This window comes from Gigantopelta aegis, chromosome 4, assembly GCF_016097555.1.
Source record: "Gigantopelta aegis isolate Gae_Host chromosome 4, Gae_host_genome, whole genome shotgun sequence".
Lineage (NCBI taxonomy): Eukaryota > Metazoa > Mollusca > Gastropoda > Neomphalida > Peltospiridae > Gigantopelta > Gigantopelta aegis.
In genome coordinates, this window is record NC_054702.1 from 105,689,226 (window position 1) to 105,706,638 (window position 17,413).

The window sequence follows — 17,413 nt, forward strand, 5'->3', positions numbered from 1 at the left end:
GACTTCCAGTAGTACTTCCAACGCGATAATACTAATACTTTTATACCTCTTTTGACTGAAACATATTACAAAATATAACTTGAATGGGGTTGCATGACGTTTTAATATCATAGTTATTTGGCTCGGTTCGATAACGGCGTAACAGGCTCGCCTGTTACACCGTTATCTAAACTTTGCCAAATAACCACAATATCCAACCTCAGTAACCTGATATTCCAGTTATTTTTAAAAATTATTATTATTACATAATTGAGACAATATTAGTTATTTTCAAAACATATTGTATCATCATTACATAAATGCATGATTAAATTGTTTGTTATAATAATTGCATGAACATTAACTAAAAACCAAATTTAATCAGCTTCAATTTGAAATTGTAATTTTGATACATTATTTGCACACACAAAAAACGAAATGAAGAAAAAAGACGATTAAAAAAGTATTGCACAGCAACTAAGACAATCCAAGTCTTGTATGTTCGATCATATGTTGTGTTAAAAATAAATTATCAACATGTATACAGGAAAAGTGCGAGTACTCAGTCTGATGAGACTTTTTATGGTTATAAATACTGAAATGAATGAATGAATGAATGTTTAACGACACCCCAGCACGAAAAATACATCGGCTATTGGGTGTCAAACTATGGTAATGCAAACAAATAAAGTGATGATCAACATCAATTCAAGATTTAAATAAAAACAGTGTAAAGAACTGTACAAAAATACAAATATCACAGACAGATACTGACTTTTACTCTAAATTTCAATGTGTGCTGTATTGGCCATTCTCAAAGAGAATGTTACACCCCTGCACCACGATGAGGTTACAGTACGCGCATATATTTTATTATGTGCGACCTCGTGTGGCATATTATGTTTATGTCTTTTTTTTCTAAAAGCAAGTTCACATAATGTTATTTCTTCTCTTTTTTTTGTGCAGTACATTATGTCCGTAGACAGACGAAAACTGAACGAGTTACTACTGACAGGTAAACTTGTCAACTTTATCACCGAAATGGGAGTTTAGTTTGGTATATGCAAACATATTTACATCCCACAGTTAAATTTGTTTTCCAACAGACCTACAACTATCTTATAGCTTTTAAAAGACGATATAGTGTGTACACCACACAGTAAACATAATATAACATTTCTATTATGTAGAGTTTGTTTTGTTTAATGACGCCACTGGAGTACATTGATTAATTAATCATCGGCTATTGGATGTCAAACATTTGATAATTCTAACACGAAGTCATCAGAGGAAACCCACAACATTTTTCCTAATGCAGAAAGGGATCTTTTATATGCACTTTCCCACAGACAGAAAAGCACATACCACGGCCTTTGACCAGCTGTGGTGTATAATGTAAACATGTTTGAAATAAACATTTTTTATTATAACGGGTTCTACTACTATATGTTTAATCATCTTAATTCTGGTTACTAGTATATTATTAATTTTGGGGGTGGATTTGGGATGGAAACTCTTCGTTTTCAATGTCTATCGTTACCCCTCCTCCCCCACACACACTGAGCCATTCTGACAAACCCTGCAGTTATTTCTCTGTTCAGCACCGTATCTCGATTCTTGTGTCTTGACATGCGTTTTATTAACAGGTTAGGTGAAAACGCTTATTATATTATTATTATATTAGTATGCTATCTTTTTTTTGTCAGCCACAGAGAAATACCCCAACATAGCATTGCATTTCCAGCACAAACTAGTCAGCTGTGACTTCCAGACTGGTGAAATGGTGTTTGAAAAGTAGGTCAAATGCTTTTGTCTTGATAATATCAAGGGACATTCCTGAGTTTGCTGCATTGTAAAATGTTTCCGACTCATAAAATATTTCTACGATTAAACTTACATATTAAATATATTTTCTTGTTTAGAATATCAGTGTCTGTATATTTAATGTGTTTCTAGTCGTCTTAATATTTGTCAGAAGCCCAAACTGGATTTCGTCTACAAATATATTTTCGGAAATAAAACGAAATTTGACCCAGCACAAATATTAGAACGACCATAAACATGATTAATATACAGCGACTAATATTTTATGCAATAAAATATATTTGATATGTAATTACAATCGTTAAAAAGTCTGTGTTAGTCGATAACATCTTCAACATTGCAGAAAACTCAGGAATGTCCTTTTAAAGCTTTCAAAGTATATTGGCGTGGGGACATTTTTCACTAAGACAAACATCTGCCTAAACATATCTCTTAAGTAATCCTCTACTTTGAATATTAGTCGTAAATTACTTTGCTGAATTATCGCATTTGATGTGAATTTATGTTTATTAACAGGCCCGTAGCCAATGGGGGAGGGTCGGGGGGGGGGGGGGGGGGGGTGTTGGTCGATCCCCCTCATCGGTGACTTTTTTCCCAATATGCCCCGAACCTCCCCCTCCAAGCATAAGCCTAATTGACCCCCCTCTCAAAATCCTGGCTACGGGCCTGATTAAGCACCAGTATTAACACGGGTTTATCTTGATTCTTGATTATGTTGCCTCAATAACTGAATCAATGTCTTAAGGTGAATCAATGTGTAACTTTCTGCTGTTACCTTAACAGAAGGCTTTACATTTCCACCGTACTGCCCAACTTCTTCTATCCCCACCGTGAAAACAGTAGTTACTGTTTAGTCATGGGTACACATTAGGAGATTAACGATGTAAAGGGAATGAATGAATGAATGAATAAACGACACCCCAGCAAGAAAAATACATCGGCTATTGGGTGTCAAACCATGGTAAAGACGAACAATAAAGTGATGATCAACATCAATATAAAAAGTCAAGAGGTAAAATTAAAACAGTGTGTAAAGAACTGTGCAAACAATGAATGAATGAATGTTTAACGACACCCCAGCACGAAATATACATCGGCTATTGGGTGTCAAACTATGGTAATGCAAATAAATAAAGTGATGATCAACATCAATATAAAAATTCAAGACTTAAACAAAAACAGTGTAAAGAACTGTACAAAAACACAAATATCACAGAATTTTACGGATACTGAATTTTACTCAAAACTTCAATTTTGTGCTGTATTGGCCATTCTCAAAGAGAATGTTACACCCCTGCAGCACGGTGAGGTTACAGCACACGCAGGGGTTTTCAAAGAGAATGTTACACCCCTGCACCACGGTGAGGTTACAGCACACGCAGCGGTTCTCAAAGAGAATGTTACACCCCTGCACCACGGTGAGGTTACAGCACACGCAGGGGTTCTCAAAGAGAATGTTACACCCCTGCACCACGGTGAGGTTACAGCACACGCAGGGGTCTCAAAGAGAATGTTACACCCCTGCACCACGGTGAGGTTACAGCACACGCAGGGGTCTCAAAGAGAATGTTACACCCCTGCACCACGGTGAGGTTACAGCACACGCAGGGGTTCTCAAAGAGAATGTTACACCCCTGCACCACGGTGAGGTTACAGCACACGCAGGGGTCTCAAAGAGAATGTTACACCCCTGCACCACGGTGAGGTTACAGCACACGCAGGGGTCTCAAAGAGAATGTTACACCCCTGCACCACGGTGAGGTTACAGCACACGCAGGGGTTCTCAAAGAGAATGTTACACCCCTGCACCACGGTGAGGTTACAGCACACGGAGGGGCGATGTAAAGGGATTTCTTACACACCCATTAGTGAGAACATCATTCGTTATTTTTGATGACACATACTTGTTAACAAATATACGTGTATTAACATTTTAAAAACCTACGACTTGCTGCTCCTAGGTGATGGCCAGGTCACCAATGCCATACCATCCAATGAAAAAACGAACGGTCGAATCGACCAGTCAGTGAGGTACAAGTTAACCTGAAATTGACTTGTCTGTGACACACAAGTTAACTATAAGCGCAAGGGCCGTAAACAGGTTTTCGTTGGAAAACGCATTTAAATTTATTTTCAAACATTTTTTTTTCAGGATGTGTAAGAAACAGAATACAACATTCGTGTCCGTTACATACCATTTTTTTTTTACAATTTGTTATTTAAAAACGTACCAAACTCGCTTTCGCTCGTTAGATACGTTTTAAAATAACTCGTTGTGAGATAAATAGTATTCAATGGTCACCCATGTAATATTCTCTGTGTACATACGTGCATTGATCACACACACGTGGTTCCTTTCTGAAAACAGACACAAGCAAAAATACGGAAATGGTTTCGATTCCACGCTTGATTCTGTTGAATTTCAGAGCCCAGTTGTTAAAAACATAGTTAAATTAATCCTCGGTTAGTATAATATTTTCCGTTTAATTAGTTTTGCATAAATACGAAATAAACAATAGATTTGATTATAAAAGGATACCTACCTATGACTGTTATTTTTGTTTGTATTGTATCAGTCGTTTATTTGTAAAATTCCTGTTAATCACTGATCAAGCTAACTAACTTGAACAACTGGCCCCAGACGTTTAGTAAGACATTTTCAAATGTGCGATTAAATTGAATTTTCGGATTTTGATTATGTTGAATTTCATTATAAATTAAATTTGAAATATTTTATGCTAACATTTTCAGATGTAAGATTAAAACGAATTTTCAGATTTTGATTATAAATTGAATTTCAAATCTTTTATGTTAATATTTTCAAATGTAAGATCACAATAAAATTTAGGATTTTTAATAACTTGAATTACAGATATTTTGTGATAAACAATTTCAAATATTTGATTTAAATGAATTTTCAGATTTTGATGATGTTGAATTGTGGTATGTTTTGTATTGCACGTTTCAGACCGGAGGGAGAGAGGTTAACGCGACACGCGGATGTGATAATCGGCTGTGACGGGGCGTACTCGGCCGTGAGACAGCAGTTGATGAAGTGTACACTCATGTATTACGAACAAACCTACATTCCACACGGCTATCTCGAGTTACGCATCCCGAAGACACCTGACGACAAGGTGGGCGAATCATTGTCTCATTGTGTATTGTATCGTACAGAGCTGTGTTAAAAACTGTCCATTCAACTTGGTTTTTAAAGACTTTCTCTTCCAGTAGATAAACAAAAAGAAAAAACGGCAGAGTTTCATTGAGTACAAAAAACAAACACATTTTTATAAAACAATAAAATTATTTTGAAACCATGATGTCATTATAAAATTTCCATTAGTAATATACCCATTGTTCTTTTTCACAAAGCTAACGCAAACGCGAATACGATCGCGAACTGCGAAAATTCAGTTGCAAAAAGAGAAAGGCCTAAACAAACAAAGAACTGCATTTTATCCTGGAGAAAAACAACTTGTGTGTTTTAGATGAAGATAATGGGACAGTTAACTACCATTTAAAGTATTAGTAGCTTCTCAATGGTGTATAGCTTTTTTACATTACGTTTTGTTCCATACACCATTTTAAGAGAGCACAACGTAACAAAATGAAACCCTTTATCATGAATTTATTAACAAAATAAATCAATGTGCTATAGTAGTGTCGTTAAACAAAACAACACTTAACTATATTAACATAATAGACCGATTACGTACAGAATTGCACTCTTCTGCGTTGCACACTTTACACCCTATTCAGCTCCAAAAGGTGGAAAATATTTTTTAAAATCACCCGATAATAACCAAAAGCTGGAAAATAATTATGTACTTTTAATTATTAATGTGTAGCATTGCTTGTTTGAACGTATATTCCACCACTGTGTTTTAGTATGCGATGGCTATAAACTATCTGCACCTGTGGCCGCGGAACCAGTTCATGATGATTGCTCTTCCCAACCAAGACAAGACGTACACCACCACACTGATCATGCCTTTTGAGATCTTCAAGCAGATCGACTCGGAGGAGAAAGTCGTGGATTTCTTCAAAACACACTTTCCGGATTCAATCCAATTTCTTGGAGAGTAAGATATGACCTTATCTACGCTTATAGCATTTCACATTTTTGATTCAAGACGGGACTTTAGTTGCAGATAATCACCCGAATCCAGACTCTTAATACACTATCTGGTTTATCATAGTATATATGTTATATCTGACAATACTCACACATTTATATTCATAATACTGCATTTGTGTACAGCAAACATGCAATATACACCATATATAGTATAGTTATAGTATTTCTTATATGGAATGTTTTTATACTTTATTTTCAAAACATAAACAGAATTCCAATTGTATTTGTAAAGTCATATTAATATTATTAACCTAAACAATGATTTCAATATTATTTTGATCACTGATAATAATTAATGTTCTTTTGATATTTTGTTATTTTCAGAGAAAACCTAAAGAAGACCTATATGAGTGGTTCTGCACGGCCAGTTGTGTCAGTCAAAGTATGAATGCTTAGTTTTACCGAGCCGGTCGCAAACTAGTAGAAAACCAACTTGAAGCTAGCCGGGGCAGGGAGCTATGGCGGCCATCACCATCACACCTGCAACCCCCCCCCCCTCCCCCTATTTGCCTATCGTCTCATAACACGACTCATAGACAGTGCCCCATCCCTTCCAATATAAAATATTGGCTACCTCAATGCAACATGAGTGTTAGTATTAGACGAGTAATCACACATTTTCTGGTTTAAAGAAGTAGACCCCCATGCATTCTATAAAACCAGAAACACCTTCATATTCAGAAATTGATATTCTAAACAAGTACGTAATTTTAGTCGTTAAAATATTTTATTAAAGTAGTGTCGGAAATAGAATAAAGTACACAAATCGCCTGTTTACTGACATCTTTCTTTTAATTTCAAGAGTAAACACCACCTTGTACATCAATGAGAGCTCAAACAAGTAAATGCTAAATTAGCTAGAGTATCATTAAATAGATATTTACATAATATTTACATGTCAGTTTAATATGAAGGAAATAATCGACGAAAATCAGTTTGATTCTATTTCCGACACTACTTTAGTCAGAAACATCTTACAAAGAAAGCAACCTCATATTAGAGGGCGGGATTTAGGAACACCTCGGTGGATCCATACAGCTGATTTTTATTTTCTGGTTCCAACCAGTGCGTCACAACGGACAAAGGCCGTGGTATGTACTTTCCTGACTGTGGGAAAGTGCATATAAAAGATCCCTTGCTGCATTAGAAAAAATGTAGCTGGTTTCCTCTGATGACTACGAGTCGGAATTATCAAATGTTTAACATCCAATAGCCGATGACCGGCCTCGGTGGCGTCGTGGCAGGCCATCGGTCTACAGGCTGGTAGGTACTGGGTTTGGATCCCAGTCGAGGCATGGAATTTTTAATCCAGATACCGACTCCAAACCCTGAGTGAGTGCTCCGCAAGGCTCAATGTGTAGGTGTAAACCACTTGCACCGACCAGTGATCCATAACTGGTTCATCAAAGGCCATGGTTTGTGCTATCCTGCCTGTGGGAAGCGCAAATAAAAGATCCCTTGCTGCCTGTCGTAAAAAAGAGTAGCCTATGTGACGACAGCGGATTTCCTCTAAAAAAATCTGTGTGGTCCTTAACCATATGTCTGACGCCATATAACCGTAAATAAAATGTGTTGAGTGCGTCATTAAATAAAACACTTCTTTCTTTCTTTCTTTCTTTCTTTCCAATAGCCGATGATAAATTAATCAATGTTCTCCAGTAGCGTCGTTAAACAAAACAAACTTTTAACATTTTAGTGCCACCCGTACCATGTCGGAGATCGTGGTCTGATTATGGGGGATGCAACACATGCGATGGTTCCTTTTTACGGACAAGGGATGAATGCAGTAAGTTTATTCTTAAAAAACAGAGTGGGCATGTTTGTGTGAAACGTCGATATAATATTTTCATTTATTCACATACGAGCTAATTGATATGAAACCAAACAATATTATTGTCTCATATTCTGACCAGAAACAATCTAATATAGCATGCTCCAACACACCTGTCTTAATCATAAACGCTGCTCTTGCTACATACTCTGTTCATAACAGAATCTAATCAGTTACTGTAACAAAATAATTTTACATACTAAAATATTTTTACAAGATTAATTTTTTGTTTTCAAATATCACCTGTAATGATAATGATTATTGTTTCGTAACAAATGAAGGGATGTATTACTTTTCCTTCGATATTTTAGGGACTCGAGGACTGCATTGTTTTTGAGGAAATGCTTGACCAGTATGACAATGACTTTTGTAAGTTCAGTATCATTAATTGATGTTAATGTCTAAACCTAAAACTATATCAATATTACGTTATTCAGATGAACACAGCGGCGAATACATAATTTTAAAAACAGTGTACACATCTTTATGACGCAAACCATCCAACTCTAAGCATCGGTGTCAGCCGTTAAACGTATTTAAGAAATATATCGGCCGTAGCTAACTCATCTATTGTATAGATCGGTTATTAACTGTGCTGCCGATATTATATATTTGCCTAATATTGCAATGATTTAACTTTAAGGAAGACAGCCGTGTTGAATAAAAGTGCATCTCTATGGTATCATGTAATAACATATTTTATGATAATATATATATATATATATATATATATATATATATATATATATATATATATATACCATTATTTGTCTGCATTGAATTCTCGTTCTCCCACATGACAGCACTTACCATGCCTTTTTATATACCAGTCGTATAACTCTGAATGGAACAGGAAATTTATACCAAAATGGGTCCACTGCAGGGTCAATCATATAACTGTTCGCACTTCACTCATGTGCTCTACCACTAAACTAAACCTTAATTCTGTCTAGTAGATGTGGGATTTAATACGTCCTAATTTGTATACTAGTATGGTTTGTGTTTGTAGCAAAAGCACTTCCAGCCTTCACTGAAATGAGGAACATTGATGCCAAGGCAATCTGTGACCTTGCCATGTACAACTACATAGAGGTGAGTTAACAATTCAATTGCAATAATTGCATAGGATCATGTTTTCTATTTCAAACATAATAAATCCACAAATACATGTTCCTTCCTTATTCATTCACTTATGCATTCATTCACACACCTCATCATTTATTTATTTATTTATTTATTTATTTGTTATAAAATAATATTCCAGATTGCTTGAACGATCATTTTGTTCGCGCATTGTTTGTAAAAATCTAGTTTTGCGTAAGCCACTTTTCATTCGCACAGTTTAGGACATGGTTTACATGGTTGTAACGAGTTACGCAAAATGAAATGGGTCACATGAAATATTTTCAGTTCTAAGGCTGTATACGATAACAAATGCTGATGACATATTATTATTATTTATGTCGTTTACAAATCAACACAATGTGTGTATTCAAACCTATTACATATCTTACACGTCAAATTGTATGTATTTATTGTTATCATTCAGCTGCGTGAAGCGGTGAACTCTCCGCTGTTTGTTCCGAGGAAGGTACTCGATAACGTTTTGTACTACCTGTTCCCCAACACGTGGATCCCTCTCTACACAATGGTAAGTGTCACCTGTTCCCCAACACGTGGATCCCTCTCTACACAATGGTAAGTGTCACCTGTTTCCCAACACGTGGATCCCTCTCTACACAATGGTAAGTGTCACATGTTCCCCAACACGTGGATCCCTCTCTACACAATGGTAAGTGTCACCTGTTCCCCAACACGTGGAACACGTAGATCCCTCCCTCTACACAATGGTAAGTGTCACCTGTTTCCCAACACGTGGATCCCTCTCTACACAATGGTAAGTGTCACCTGTTCCCCAACACGTGGATCCCTCTCTACACAATGGTAAGTGTCACCTGTTCCCCAACACGTAGATCCCTCTCTACACAATGGTAAGTGTCACCTGTTCCCCAACACGTGGATCCCTCTCTACACAATGGTAAGTGTCACCTGTTCCCCAACACGTGGATCCCTCTCTACACAATGGTAAGTGTCACCTGTTTCCCAACACGTGGATCCCTCTCTACACAATGGTAAGTGTCACCTGTTCCCCAACACGTAGATCCCTCTCTACACAATGGTAACTGGTACATGACAAAATTATCGTATTAAAATTATAACAAGTTCGTTTTTGCAGCGTTAAATCATGAATGACCAGTCATCTTCTGAAATAATGAATGAATGAATGAATGTTTAACGACACCCCAGCACGAAAAATACATTGACTATTGGGTGTCAAACTATGGTAACGCAAACATCAATATACAAATTCAAGATCTAAACAAAAACAGTGTAAAGGACTGTGCAAAAATACAAATATCACGGATAGATGCTGACTTTTACTCAAAACTTCAGTTGTGTGGGGTGTTGGCCATTCTCGAAGAGAATGTTACACCCCTGCACCACGGTGAGGTTACAGCACGCGCAGGGGTCTTCTGAAATATGTCATTTAGAACAACATAGCTTAGAAGATGAAACATAAAAAATAAATAACAAAATATTAAAATCGTGGTACGGTGATGCACTGTCCTGAAACTTCTTTAATAATCCAGCAAAAATATTCTCTGCAAATAAACTACTCTCGGGCAATATTGTTTTCAACGACGTAGCCCAGTGGTAAAGCGCACATCTGATGCGCGGTCGATCTTGGATCGATCCTCTTCGGTGGGCCCATTGGGCTATTTATCGTTCCAGTCAGTGCACCACAACTTGTATATCAAAGGTCGTGGTTTGTGTTATCCTGTCTGTGGGATGGTGCATATAAAATATCCTTTGCTACAAATGGTAAAATGTAGCGGGTTTTCTCTCTAAGACTATATGTCAGAATTACCAAATGTTTGACATCCAATAGCCGATCATTAATAAATCAATGCGTTCTAGTGGTGTCGTTAAACAAAACAAACTTTATCATCCTGGGCTCCGTTCCACAAAGCGATCTTAGCGCTAAGATCACCTTAAGTGCATATGTTAGCTGTGCAGTTACGGCGATCGTAGGTCTAAGCTCGCTTCGTGGAACGGGGCCCAGAAGCGTGTAGAAAGGTGCTGCCAGACGCTGTTTGCAAATTAAAAACAATATTTAATGTCCACCACTTACACATTTAATTAAATCATTTACCCACGAAATATTATATGAATTTAACATCTAGTATACATAAACACGTGTTAAGAAGAAAGCGCAGTGTAGCGGTGGACTGCAAACATAGCGCTCGTAATTTTTGTAACAAATCTGAATATTATTTGTGAAGGAGTTGAATCGTAGTTGCACGATGTAAATATAACTCTAATATACTAGTATTTGGATTCGCAACATTTTACGATCGCTAATATTTTTTGATTTACAGACTACAGTATTCATGTATGTTTTAATTAACAGGTTTCGTTCACGAGAATTCGCTATCACCAGTGTATTTTACAGCGAGAGTGGCAGGATCAGGTAATATTTCAAATAGTTTTACGAACACATTCATAATATTTATATAGGCTTAAGAATAGGTTTTCAGAAATTTAAATAAATAAAACCAAAGTATTTTATTTAATTTGTGAATTGGAATAAATTATTGACAAATGTTATACCTTCTAGTAAAGCCCTTATTATATTTCAGTACTCATTGTGCGCTTGCCACTATAAAGCGCGATTTTATTGGCAAAAAACGTTCGTAATGGGGGCGAAGTTATACTGTACTGATATATATTATCCTCTATTTTACTATTCATGCTGCTTGTAGAGGGTATGATCTTCTAAGTTAGTCGGTAGAACGCTTGCCTGACGTGCTTTGATCGCAGGATCGAACATCCTTGGTGGACTCATTCTCTCATTGTTTTCCCCCCGTTTCAACTAGTACCTCACGATTGGTATATCAAATACTGTGGTATGTATTGTCCTGTTTGTAACAAACTGCATATAAAAGACCCCTTGCTGCTAACGAAACAAATGTATTGGGTTTCCCCTGAAGGCTGTGAGTCAAAATTACCGAATGTTTGACATCCAAGAACCGATTATTATTTAATTACTGCTCTCTAGTGGTGTCATTAAACTAACTAACGATTTGCTTGTTGTAGGTACTCAGACGAGTTGGCTATGGGTTTGCTACTGTCGGCGCTTTCCTAGGCTGCTACATGTTGAGAGACAACGTCCAGATACACAAGACGTCTCTGTTCGGCGTCCCGTACTGGCTATCGGGGCAGCTTTCTGGCATCTCGGAGTCGCTGAAAACCTGGATAAAGTGAACAATGGATTTTAAATGTATAGCCTGTTGTGAAAACTGGGATAAAATGAATAGTGAATTCTTATTTTATAGCCAGTTGGTGAAAATCTGGATAAAATGAACATTGGATTTTTGTTTTATAACCTGTTGTGAAAGCCTAGATAAAATAAACAGTGGATTCTTATTTTATAGCCAGTTGGTGAAAACCTGGATAAAATGAAAAGCGTATTTGTATTTTAATTGGTGAAATGTGGCTTGTTAATGCCTCAGTCACAAATGCATCGTAAGTGGGTAAGATGCCCGTACGATGTGTGTTTTTGACGATATCCTACGAATATTCTACGGGCATCGGTAACATCATACGGACATCGTTGAGTTGTTGGCCGATTTTTGGGCATCGTAGGATCATCGGAAACCTTTAATGCAAAATTATAATTTTTTTAAAAACGTATGATTTTTAAAATCAAAAACCCACCGCAGACATATCGTAGGGGCACCTTGCTGCCTTGAGGTGATCTTGCGCTATCTGGAAACATCGCAGGGAGGCCACACGATGTCCCTACGATGTCGGGACAACGTACGGGGCCGTAAGGTCAACTTACGATTCCCTCACGATGTCCTTAAGATTTGATGGCCCGACAAAATGTGTTAGCCTGTAGGGTCCCCGTAAATACACCGTATCAAATGTAACCATGGCAAAGATTTTTAGCAAAACCCTGCGATTCTTTTCCGATGTCCCCCCCCCCCCCCCCCCCCCCCCACACACACACACCGCACGGCGACCGATGCATTTGCGACTGAGGCATTAGAAAGACGAGCACAGATGTTTGAAGGAAAGATGTGCCTCTTTTAAAGCAATGTCTCTTGTAATGTATTGGCGATTCTGATGATCGATAAGGTTTTTTTTATTGACGAGACTGCTACATGTATTCCAACTTTTAAGTGTAAAAGTGATAGTAGTTCTTTCATTTAAACAAAATGTTTTGTATTAATGAAAATGATGTGACCTATGTGAATACAGGTATGCATGTTAAAACATATACATGTCAACAGTTAAACATATTTCTCTTTAAAATATATTATTGTTTATGATAACAAGGTAGTGTATTTCGATCTTTTTAACAGTTCTTTTTGTGCATGTACCAAGCGTTCTGTATTTTTCTATATTATAGTGGGACTCTAACGCCGTTGTTTTTCGTCTGGATATTTTATCTGCTAGTAGCACGTGATGCTTCAAGTCTCATAGACTTTGTTTCTCTACATTTTGTCCACAGATTGGGTTTAAAGTTTGTTTTTGTTTAACGACACCACTAGAGACCATTGATTTATAAATCATCGGCTATTGGATATCAAACAATATATGGTCATTTTGACAGTCATCGAGAGGAAACCCGCTAAATGTTTCCCTTAGTAGAAAGGGATCATGTATACACCATCCCAGAGACAGGATAACACATACCACAGCCTTTGATATACCAGTCGTGGTGCGATGGTTGAAACGAGAAATAGCTCAATGGGCCCACCCATAGATTGGACAACACAGCACATAGACAGTACATTGTGTCTCAACATCAAGTACGATACATAGGATTTTAATAATTCCATTTATAATTACTGTTTTGTGTGGATTGGTTAAAATGCTATCACGTGATCTAAAAAAAACCAACGTTCATTCTTCCATGAACACTGCACTTTTTCGGTAAACAAATAAAAATAGAATGTTATTACCGGAACTACTTTTTATCAATTACGTCAACAACGGAATCCACGAGGATGCAATTGTTTCTTTTTTTATCCCAATATCATCTGCACTGTGAGTGACAGTGACAAAAAGTAAAGTTTGTTTTATTTAACGACGCCACTAGAGCACATTGATTTTTTATCTTATCATCGGCTATTGGACGTCAAATATATGGTCATTCTGACACTGTTTTTTTTAGAGGAAACCCGCTGTCGCTACATAGGTTACTTTTTACGACGGGCAGCAAGAGATCTTTTATTTGCACTTCCCACAGGCAGGATAGCACAAACCATGGCCTCTGTTGAACCAGTTATGGATCACTGGTCGGTGCAAGTGGTTTAAACCTACCCATTGCGCCTTGCGGAGCACTCACTCAGGGTTTGGAGTCGGTATCTGGATTAAAAATCCCATGTCTCGACTGGGATCCGAACCCAGTACCTACCAGCCTGTAGACCGATGGCCTAACCACGATGCCACCGAGGCCGGTGACAGTGACACAGTCTGCGAGCCATCGCAACAAACGACTCCGGTTTTGAACTGAGACACCTAATGTATATATATACTCAAAAGAATTTAAGGGTCAGACGATATTTTCGACATTATTTTCTGAATGTCAGTTATATTAGCTAGACCATAATGTCACGCATGGTATTGTTCCATTTTGACGAAAGTGGGTCTAAGCAACCCATAAATGAATTAAAATCCACTGTCATTGACACTGTCGACTAGTTCTAATGGCGAAAACATGCTTACATTTGCACGTAAATTAGGGCGAAAGCGAAAGGTCTGCTAAGTGCCCATAACTTGCGTTTTCACAAATCGCTTCATTTGCACGCTTTGCACGTGTATTCCATGTTCCCAATGCTGAACTTCCGTATAATTGGAGCTTGCGTTCGTGTACGGTGCACACTCCAAATTCGACAATAGTACGACTTCAACTGACTATCGAAGATCGAGGAAGGGCTATTGCTTGGCTTCAGGATGGCAATACGCAAAGAAATGTTGCTCTGAGACTTGGTGTCAGTCAGTGTGTCGTTGGCCGACTGTGGCAACGGTACCAAGCAACGAATTCTGTTCGAAATCGTCCACGTTCGGGAAGACCCCGAAGCACTACAAATAGAGAGGACCGCTACATCACCAATATGGCTCTACGTCAACGCACAACCACTGCACGCCGATTACGTGACAATCTGCGGACTGCGACTGGAACTCGAGTGTCGGATCAAACCATACGCAATCGTCTGAGAACCAATAATCTACGCTGCCGTCGCCAGGCTGTTCGACCACCACTCCTACCACGTCACAGAACGGCCAGACATCACTGGTGCAAGCTTCATCTGCGGTGGCAACGTGTTCAGTGGGGTCGAGTGATGTTCACTGATGAGTCCAGGTTTAGTCTCCAGTTCAACGACGGTCGGGTTCGTGTCTACAGACGTCCTGGGGAGCGCTTCGCTGACGTTAACGTTAGACAACGTCACCGGTTCGGTGGTGGCAGCGTCATGGTGTGGGGCGGCATCTCTATCCACCACAGGACCCCCCTCTATGTGGTGGATGGCAATCTGAATGGAATCCGCTATCTGAATGAGATTATCCGGCCGTTGGTTCTCCCTGGCCTTCAGCAGATTGGCGGCGAGGCAGTTCTGCAGGATGACAATGGACTTTCTCAGACAACAAGGTATCGCCAGGATGGATTGGCCAGCATATTCGCCTTGGCCCCAATAGAGCACGCCTGGGACGAATTAGGCAGGAGAGTTCGGGATAACCATGCCCCTCCGGCCAACCTTCATGATCTGGGTCAACTTCTTATGGCAGAGTGGCAGGCCATTCTCCAAGAGTTCTTCAGACGTCTGATCCAACAGCACTAGGCAACGACGTGTCGAGTGTATTCGCGCCAGGGGTGGATTCACACACTATTAAACGAATGTTCTAATGTGTAAAATCCATGTTTGACAACCTTCAACTTTGACAGCATGTCATGTGACTTTCTTGTATACAGTGACGTTTATTTGTTTTTTTTTTGTAAATATGGAACAATAAATTAATTTTTTTGTGTAGTTTACATCATCAATCTAATACACTCTGAAACTTATTTGGTTATAAATGTTTGACCCTTAAATTCTTTTGAGTAGTATATATATATATATATGACAGGCCACAAAAACGAAGCTTCTATTAGAAGTTATATTTCCTGTCTTGGACAGATATGCCCAAGATAGACGTGCGCTACAACAGCTTGCTCTGAATGTGCACGTTAACCACTAGACCAGTGCAGTCCAGAAGTTATAGCAGAGAATGCTCAGCAAATCAAAAGAGAGACACGAGCGCAACTCTGACACATTTGATAAAAACTCCAAATCGACAACTTATACGCGTGAAAACACATACGTACGCCTTCGTGCACATTTACGCGACCTGTCAGTTATTTTAAATTTTATAACTTTTTATCCACCTTTGATTCAGAAAATCATTATACTGAATCGGAGATTTGACGGGACAAAAACGAATGTAACTTTCTAAGAGAATTCCCTTGTTTGTGTATTGATACAGTTGTAAATCATTGTGGAATAGAGTTCGATTCGGTTTTTTAATATACTTTTGTATAATGGCAATATTAATGCATTTGGAATTACAAGAATTGAACGTTATATTTTTGACGTTCATGCGATGATAAACACCAAAACCGTTTTACACACTTGATGAAATGTTTGAACGGTTTCGCGCTAACGCGCTACGCCATTCATATGTAGTGTGTAAAACGGTTTTGGTGTTTATCATCGCATGAACGTCAAAAATATACTGTTCAATTCTTAATTCACTGGCGTATAAAACGGGGGGGGGGGGGGGGGGGGGGGGGGGGGGGGGGGGGGGGGGGGGGGGGGGGGGGGGGGGGGGGGGGGGGGGTTGGGGGGGGGCAAGGGGACATGTGTTCCCCATGTTTGAGATATTTTGCTTTATATTTACTTTATAGTAGTGTAAAAGTGTGTAAATATAAAAGTGTGCACCCCCCCCCCCGCCCCCCACACTTTTTGGCACCTTCCTACGCCACTGTTTAAAATGAATACAAGTATACATAAAAGGAAAAATACCTTTTATTTAAAACAAACCCCCACAAAACCATGGCCTTTTGTAAAAACATTTGTCTCTAAAAATAGTTTTTCTCTTTCTCTATCTCCTAATTCCTTCCTCCCTGTCTCTCTCCCCTCTGTGTTTTCCCTCCCCTTCTCTTTTCCGTTCCCTCTCCATCTCTCTATCTCTATCTTACCCCTTTCTCTTACCCTAACTCTGACTCTCTCTCTCTCTCTCTCTCTCTCTCTCTCTCGCTCTCGCTCTCGCTCTCGCTCTCTGGCTCTCGCTCTATCTCAAACGATTATAATCACGATAATAAACCTCACTTACTCCCAGTCTCCGTGCCATCCCAAGCGTACGCCACTACTAAACGTGTTGTGAAAGTCTTAATTTATGATATGTTATTTCCCTGTCAGCATCGGTCACAGGTCAGTATAAACAGTGTCAGGACAATATGTGTCTGTTCTGTGGCGGGGCGAAAGTAGGCGGGGGTTTGGAGTTGGGTGTAGGGGGCGAGTAACCCACAG

General features: G+C 38.7%; 1 protein-coding gene and 1 long non-coding RNA gene across 3 annotated transcripts in view; one reads left to right on the top strand and one right to left on the bottom strand.

The window, feature by feature from the left end:
- Positions 1-13,453, top strand: part of LOC121372452 (kynurenine 3-monooxygenase-like) — a 20,512-nt gene extending 7,059 nt beyond the window's left edge. The window contains exons 4-14 of one of the 2 annotated variants that reach the window (XM_041498759.1): positions 946-994; positions 1,686-1,773; positions 4,772-4,940; positions 5,695-5,888; positions 6,269-6,326; positions 7,641-7,730; positions 8,087-8,144; positions 8,785-8,867; positions 9,325-9,426; positions 11,248-11,307; positions 11,934-13,453. In XM_041498759.1, coding sequence (XP_041354693.1) covers positions 946-994; positions 1,686-1,773; positions 4,772-4,940; positions 5,695-5,888; positions 6,269-6,326; positions 7,641-7,730; positions 8,087-8,144; positions 8,785-8,867; positions 9,325-9,426; positions 11,248-11,307; positions 11,934-12,101 — 1,119 coding nt within the window. In that variant the 3' untranslated portion in view covers positions 12,102-13,453. The remainder of the gene's footprint in view (positions 1-945; positions 995-1,685; positions 1,774-4,771; positions 4,941-5,694; positions 5,889-6,268; positions 6,327-7,640; positions 7,731-8,086; positions 8,145-8,784; positions 8,868-9,324; positions 9,427-11,247; positions 11,308-11,933) is intronic. The other variant, XM_041498760.1, reaches the window with a different exon arrangement.
- On the bottom strand, positions 9,629-17,151 carry LOC121372453. The gene is made up of 3 exons (XR_005957931.1): positions 17,096-17,151; positions 11,918-12,088; positions 9,629-10,039 (listed from the first exon to the last, which is right to left on the bottom strand). It is a non-coding gene; the product is annotated as an uncharacterized LOC121372453 (long non-coding RNA).
- Between the last annotated feature and the right edge of the window lie 262 nt (positions 17,152-17,413).